This window comes from Fragaria vesca, linkage group LG2, assembly GCF_000184155.1.
Source record: "Fragaria vesca subsp. vesca linkage group LG2, FraVesHawaii_1.0, whole genome shotgun sequence".
Taxonomy (NCBI): Eukaryota; Viridiplantae; Streptophyta; class Magnoliopsida; order Rosales; family Rosaceae; genus Fragaria; species Fragaria vesca.
The window spans coordinates 3,867,186-3,875,345 of NC_020492.1; the positions used below are offsets into that span (position 1 = coordinate 3,867,186).

At 39.2% G+C, this 8,160-nt stretch overlaps 1 protein-coding gene across 1 annotated transcript; it reads left to right on the forward strand.

Moving 5' to 3' along the window:
* The first annotated feature begins 621 nt into the window (after positions 1-621).
* On the forward strand, positions 622-7,593 carry LOC101313278. Its single transcript, XM_004292080.1, has 6 exons — positions 622-2,082; positions 3,670-3,789; positions 6,035-6,151; positions 6,252-6,341; positions 7,114-7,221; positions 7,324-7,593. Exons 1-6 carry the CDS (start codon positions 622-624, stop codon positions 7,387-7,389), a joined length of 1,962 nt encoding a protein of 653 aa, XP_004292128.1. The 3' UTR covers positions 7,390-7,593.
* The last annotated feature ends 567 nt before the right edge of the window (positions 7,594-8,160 follow it).

The following is an 8,160-nucleotide window of genomic DNA, read 5'->3' on the forward strand; positions in this document are numbered from 1 at the left end:
TCTTAATTAGATATATCTTCTATCTACTACGTACTTGGAAGTTTACTGTAATCGATACAAGTCAGCTTTTACTTTGAAAACAATGTAGATCTGTCGAGTAAACATTTGTCTAGCAAGATTAAGGGTACATAGAATCCAAGATCTATTTTTGGTAGATTCCATGATTAACACAATCACTTTACCTCTTAATCAAAATTCGACCATACTCTAGTACTTCACTCCATAACATGTACACTACTACACTAAACTCGTATAGTCCATAAATTAAGTCACATGTCCATAAACAAAAAGGTTTAAGAAAACTAAAACGTAATTAAATAACCCCCATAACATAACGTTAACGTTCCTCCAAAGTTTCTCAGCTCACAAAAAACCCCAAACCTCTTCTTCCACTCCCAAATCTCACCCCTCTCTTCTTCCTCACCTACTCTCTCTTCTTCCTCTCTCTCTCTACCCCAAAAACCCAGAAACTCAATCACCCAAAATGCAGCTCCATCTCCCCCACAAAACCCACCTCTCAATTTCTCCGATTTCTTGAAAAAAAAAAATTAAAAAAATCAAACCTTTCTTTTGGTGGGTTTTGGTTTCTCAAAAGCCTCCCACCAATGTGAGCCGGGTACGATGGTGGCTGCCATTTCCGACCCGAAACCCACGACCCGGCCGCCGCTTCTACCCGAGAAAGACAATGCCTCCTCCGCTGCCGCCGCTGCGGCTCAACGACGCGTCGTTTCTCGCGGCAGACAGGTCTCCTCCAAGTACATGTCCACTCCTTCTCCTTCTTCCTCAACCTCAACCTCTACTTCCACCACAGTCTCTTCTTCTTCGGTTTCTTCTAGAAGATGCCCTTCGCCGCTGCTCTCCAGGTCCATGAATTCCACTCCGGCGTCGAATTCGGGCCCGAAACGGGCCCAATCCGTGGACCGGAGGCGACCCGGTACGCCGCAGACCCGACCCGAGCAGCGCCTGAGCAATGCGGGTTCCGAAGTCTCCGCCGCGACCCGGCTTTTGGTCACTTCCACGCGGAGCTTGTCGGTTTCGTTTCAGGGCGAGGCGTTTTCGCTTCCGATTAGTAAGACCAAGGCGGCGGTGGGGACTCCGGCGAGGAAGCCCACGCCGGAACGTCGGAGGTCGACGCCGGTGAGGAGGGAGGGAGGAGATCAGGTGGAGAATTCAAGACCCGGTGAGCAGCACCGGTGGCCGGGACGGAGCCGGCAGCCGGCGGTGAGTTTGAGTAGGAGTATGGAGTGTGGTGGTAGTGTGAATAATGGGGTTGGATCTGGTGTGGTAGCTAGGGCTTTGTTGTTGCAGCAGTCTATGGTTGATGAGAGTAGCAGAGGAGGATCAAGGTCAAGATCGTCTTTTGATGGTAGGTTGAGCTTGGATTTGGGGCATTTGGGTGGCAATGCAGATGCTTTGAGAGCTTCTCACCACAACCCAGATGCTAGTTTTTCGGCTAATGAGTCCTCCGTGCCGTCTGATCTCACCGCTTCCGATACAGACAGTGTCTCCTCCGGTAGCACTTCAGGTGTTCAGGACTCTAATGGGGCTGCCAAGAGCCGAGGAGGAACTGCCGTCCCTCGCGGCATTGCTGTGTCTGCAAGGTTCTGGCAGGAGACTAATAGCAGGTTGCGGCGCTTGCAGGACCCCGGGTCACCTCTGGCTACTAGTCCTGTGTCGAGAGCAGGGGCCGCGGGGAAGTACATTCAGTCGAAGAAGTTTAATGGTGGTGATAGCAACGCTGTGTCGTCTCCCAGGACAATGTCTTCTCCCATTAGAGGAGCTACTAGGCCTGCTTCGCCCGGGAAGCTGTGGACGTCTTCGTCTTTGTCACCGTCCAGGGGGAGTGCTAGTCCTTCTCGGGCGAGGAATAGTTTTAGTGGTCCGGGTCAGTTGAGTAGTGGTTATGCTGCTAGTACGCCTTCGTTTCTTAGTTTCTCTATTGATACTCGGAGAGGGAAGAAGGGGGAAGACCGCATTGTTGACGCACACATGCTCCGGCTTCTGTATAACCGTTATGTGCAGTGGCGGTTTGTAAATGCAAGGGCAGATGCTACATACATGGTGCAGAGAGTGAATGCAGAGGTATGGTTTGGTGCTATGAGTTGCATTGTTTTTTTCATTGTGTGATTTGGTATTTGGTGCTTGTCTAGTCATATACATATTATTAACCATTGATGATTTATGTTTCAACTTGTTCTTTCCATATTGTAATATGTCTATCTAAGGAAGGAGGTTTTAGATTGTATATATGAAATGTTTGGTCTTAGGAAATAGTGAAGGCTGCATAATGGTTGATACAAATGGCATCAGATGTAAAACATGAATGAGCTCTTGAATGAGGTGTGTACTGTCATCAGTTTTATTTTAAAGTAATAGTTTGGTGCCGCTGAGACTCAAGGGAGTGGTTAGATTAGGAAACTAGAAGCAACAATGTAATTCGTGAAAGTTCTTACAGTGATTATTGAGTTGAACAACTGCCCCAAGGTAGAAAAAACATATGGAATGCTTTCACCTAGTATGCAAGGAAGAGGGATAAGTGGATAACCATACATCCAAGGCACAGAAAGTAACAAGTTAATCCTTTATTTCATTATTATAAACCAAATTATTATACCCATGTCTTTCTCAAAAAAAAAAATAAAAAATTGTTATACCCATGTCAACCAATAGCAACATCCATAGATATCTATATTCTTCCCTATCTAGATTTTATCTGTTTTTTCTTTGAATAACTTAAATGAAGTAAAAATTAGGAGGGGGAATTCATTTTAAGGTTTCTCTTTGAAGACTACTTGATTGCCCTTTCTGGTATTTCATAAGATAGAGATTCCATATTGTCATGTTTTAGGACTGCGTTGGCTTCCCACGACCTAAAAAAACTTATCACATGAAACACTTATCGGCCAATTCATAATGGATGTACTTCTTGTTTTGGTTTCAACATTAAGAAGCATTAATACTAGTCCTTAAACCCTTTCTTGTTAAAATGTTAATACTTTTTCTTTGTAGAAACCTTGCACTTGATGCCTTCATTTTAGTAAACGCTCGTTTTGGAATGGACCAGACTTAATAGAACGACTGGAGCAGAAGTCCAATCTCTCTCTTTTTCCTCTTTCAGTTTATATCCCTCATTAATGAGTTGTCTGTCTGTTTTTATGGATTGACTGCATTCTTTTTGGAAAAAGCAGTTGACCTAATAACTGTTGAAGTATTACACATTACCTCTCCACTTTGCATGGATATAAAAATCTGGTAATAGCTATCTCTTAGGTATATGAAATCTTTTATTTATTTATTTTTTTTCCACCTTACAAAATAGTATGTGTTTTATGAATGTGTTCATAGGTTTTGATATGTATAAACTTGGTTGGACCTAAGATTCTATGTTAGTTCATGCTTTCATCTGAGCCACAAAAGAGTACTCGTACAGTTTGTTTGAGCTCTTTTACATCAAAAATTTATCAACATTCATTTATATCTTCATCCACATATGAAAAAGGATCGGTTGACATTTTCCTATTGTCAATAGGGTCACAACAAGTAGTTCATTCTGGCATCTCTGACTGCCTAATGCCTGAGATGCGACAAAATACGTTAGTTGCTAAGCTGGTCAAGATGCTCAAGTTTATGTACAGTTCCTTGTTCTAAATTTGTATATCTTTGTTCCAGGAAAATCTTTGGAATGCATGGGTAACAATCTCAGAGCTACGGCATAATGTCACACTTAAAAGGGTCAAGTTACTCTTATTGAGGCATAAGTTGAAGCTAACTTCTATCCTCAAAGGACAAGTAAGATTTAGAGCTTTACCCTATTCATAGTGCTTGATTTTCTGCTCCAAATGCATCATATACATATATGTGTGAGTTTGTTTGTGTGTGTCTCATTGACTGGAATAGAAGGTGTTATATAGTACCGATATAAGCAGCTCCTGCCAATTTTTCTTTTAATGAAGCTAACTCATTTCTTTTAAGTGTTCATGTTTAAGTTTTGTGTCATAACCCATCCTATGTGGGCGTGTGGTTTGCTATGTAAAAGTTTAGGCCTCTGAATTTACTGCTCTCATCAACCCAGTTCCATATTTATCTCATTTTGGGATTATTCAAAATCATTTCTTCTAGTTTGCTAACATCCTTATTATAACTTTGAACTATATTTTCAAAGATGTAAAAACTGATACCGTGCTGTGGTTACCTCTGCACCCATCTGGATTAGTGCACTTGCTGTTTCTTTTGTTATGCTATGTCGAATTCTGAAGAGCTTTTTCTCTGAAAGTTAACCCAAGATATTGTGTTGATAATCTTACCCTGATATAGTAAGTCAGATCATAATATTGGAACTAGTTAAATGCTTTTTGTGTTCTATGTTTGGCCCTTTTTAATCAACAAAAGGAAATATGTTGGAAAGAATGTTCTGTCCACCCTGACCTCCTTTGTCCTATTACATCATATAGCTGTTTATTAGAGCTAACTTGGTGCCTTTAAGGAAGCTGTGCGCATTGGTTAGCTTCCAATAATCTAGGTGGATTAAAAATTACTAAAACAGAGATAAGGTTGCATTACTTTCATGATCATAAACTACTCCTCATATGTCCTCTACAATGAAAATGAATGGCTCTTTTGTTGATGTAAATGCCAACTGGTTTCAAAGTTTAACTTGCGTTTTTCCTAGCTTCATGTTTTGGGATCTAGATAAGTTTTTTTTTTTTTTTCCCTCAAATCATAACTTTATTCATCTGATTTTAAAAAGAGAACCAAAGATTTTTATAAGGAATATGGAAATCTCTCCAACCGGAGCAAGTTGAAAGTAATAAATGAAAACATTAATCTCAGATAATATTATTGCAATTCCGATTAGTGCTAGTTTCTCGTCAAGTGCAGAGGACTTCAATTGTTGTTCATTTGAATATTGATAATGTTGGAATGGTATTGCTGATACTAGAAGTTTTATCTTATGATTTTGGTGGAACTTTACTTCTGTCTAGTTTAGGGATAACAACACTACTTTAATAATGTCTCTTTATTTTGGGAGCTTGGTTTGTAGTTACAAAGAGAGGTGTTTGGACTGTACTATAACCGGAAATTTCTTATTGAAGTAATCTACCTTGCTGTATTCCATCGTCTTTAAGAAGATGTGCAACCTTTTTCCATTCCATAAAAGTATGTGAAATTAGAGAAGTAGATGGGGCTTTCTTCTTTATTAGCTTTAACATTTGTTGAGTCTTTTTCCTGGTAAGATGCCAGGAAATTTTTCTTCTCTGGCAACCCCTGACCGGATAAATGGATGATTTTGTTGCTTAGTCCAATTATTAATCTGTGTATTAAAGTCTCCTCTCCTGCATGATTTCAGTTCAGGGAAACTGTGTAGTGCTGTTGTCATTTCTGTAATAAAAATTCTACTCATGGTAACCGCAGTTGAGTGCTACCAATAAATACTTATACACTCTCAACTTAGATCTTGTGATTTGTTGAAGTACAGAGTTACAAATGTCAATCTCAAATCCAATCTGTTGGATGTAGTATTCTGAACACGAATCATTTATCTATTGCCACCGATATGTTTTAGTGGAGCATCCATAGGTCCTCAGGGGTTAATCTTTATCTAGAGTGATCTCATGTGTGGATAATGGAGCTATGGCCCCTGATATGTGTGTTAGGAGAGAGTGTCTGCATCCGCCAGCATAATAGTTGATATTTTTCTGGAAAAAAAAAGAAGGAAAATGGCTTTCCGAGTTTGTATTTATATTCATGCAATGTAATCTGTTTTCTTATTTTTCTTTTTCTTTTGGAACATGTGGAAGCTATTTTTTTCTCTTGCTCAGTCTTATTTATCCTTACAGACTTTTTTATGGATATGATTGTACTATGATTAAGCAAGTTTTACTTGATGGTTGAGTGCATATAGCTTCTTTTTTATTGTCAGTTCACAGCCCATTTTGTTTTGTTTTGTTTTTTTTATTATTATATATTATATATTATATATTATATATCATTTTCTATCATAGTGAATGAATGTTGTTGAACTTGGTGATTGTAGATCACGTATTTGGAAGAATGGGCTCTTCTGGATAGAGATCACTCTAGTTCTTTGCTAGGAGCGAATGAAGCTTTGCAAGCCAGTACCCTCCGTCTTCCGGTTGTTGGAAAAGCAATAGTATGTAGCTTTTATGCTAAATTATATACAGGGTCTAGTACCTAGCTTGAACCTAGGAACCATTATTATCTTAAAATTGACATTGCTTATCTTTTGTTAGGTTGACTTTCAAAAGCTGAAAGATTCTGTGGTCTCAGCAGCTGATGTGATGCAGGCAATGACATCCTCGATATGCTCTCTTTCATCAAAGGTAATATATTCCTTTTTATTGCGACTCTTTTTCTGATTCTCTTAGCTGATATCATTGATGCCATCTGTATTGCAAAATCATTTGAACTACATTCTGATCTTCTGTAAGTTCATGAACTACCAAACTAGCTTATAAATGAACCTGAGGGAAGATCAAAATGAACTAGGTGTTGGATTGGAAAATAAACTTTGGATTGAGTAGAACACTGGTGAAACTTTTGATGATTTAGTATATGCTATATACTTCTTCCCAGAACAGATGAAGCCGATTCAAAAGTTTCTTTTCCAACCCCACACCTAGTTCATTTATGTAGTTTTTGAAGTACTAGCTGATTGACCTAACTGGACAAGCAACAGTCAGTTACCTTACTGTGTCACGATAACAGCCAGCAAGACCTACATTCTTAAGTTCCTGCATATACCAGCACTTATGATATACAACTAAGATGTGCTCCCTAGGATGGCCAAAAAGTAAACTTGTGAAGATTCTTATTCTGATATGAATGAAAGCAATAATTTGATGTATCATTGTAGAGAAAAATTAAAGAAAAAAACGTCTGAAGAATTGACATCAACTGGCAATTTGTGGACCTGAGCAGGTTCCTAATATATGCCATGAAGAATCTTATTGACATTATGACACTTTGATTCTAGGAAAACACCAATACTATGCATGCCATGTTTATCTTTTATAGATAAACTTATACTATGAAGCCAAAGCTAAAGGCTTAAAGCTGTTTAGGAAATTTTCTAACTGCAATTGTCATTTACAGGTGGAAGAAATGAATTCCTTGGTATCTGAACTTGTGAAGGTGACTACAACAGAACGTCTTGTGCTTGAACAATGCAAAGATTTTTTGTCGACGTTATCGGCCATGCAAGTAAGTCTGGCTATGCTGTCAATCTTAATCATTTCTATCTTTTGTGTCTGAACTTGCACTCGATCCATGTTTATTCATATCCTTCCTTTTTAATTATAACAGGTCAAGGACTGTAGCTTGAGAACACATATAATTCAACTAAAACGTCTACCATTACCCGCAGCCTGACAACACGTGTGTAGAACTGATATTATTTGACTACTCACTCCTAATGCTAACCATTACACGGAAAGTTTCTTTTTCCACCATGCGGAGGCGCCAGAGGTAATATGGATGGATGAAATAGCTAATTTTGGCTTCTGAGTTTGGCATTTTTGGAACCTGATGTGGTCTTCTCTATGTCATGCATCTCATGTATGTTTTGTATCTGAAGAATACAGAAAAAGGGGCTTTTACCTCTTATTAGTTAGCTGTATACAAGCACTCTTCCTCTCCTATATATTGAGGAAAATGGAAATGTATATGTATATATATGTAATGTTCTCATCGTCTCTGTTAAGTAAGTAGTATCTGGTAAAGTTCTTCAGTTCCTCATCTGGACATGCCTCTTAATTCCTTGTGTTGATTATTCATTGTCATTGTAACAATGACATACTCATCGCCGAAAGTAACAGTAGTCTGTCTGGGTTTTTGGGATTGAGCTAGAGATGGATCATGGTGTTCATTGTTCAAGTCGATGGATAATGGGAAGGACTAAACAATGTCATTATAGAAATCCCCATCAAATCAACGGTCCTCGGGCGTCCGACAACATTGACCGATCAGGTCAACGATTTTCATTATCAAATCGAAAGGGTCGACTGACATTGCAATAATGCGCGCAAGAAGAATTTGAAGGGTTTGACTGAGTTTGACCAGTAAGGTCAGCTCAACGACGACAGCCCCATGTTAGGGTTCCGCCTTTCGACCACATGGGGATAGGAGGGCCACCACTAACAT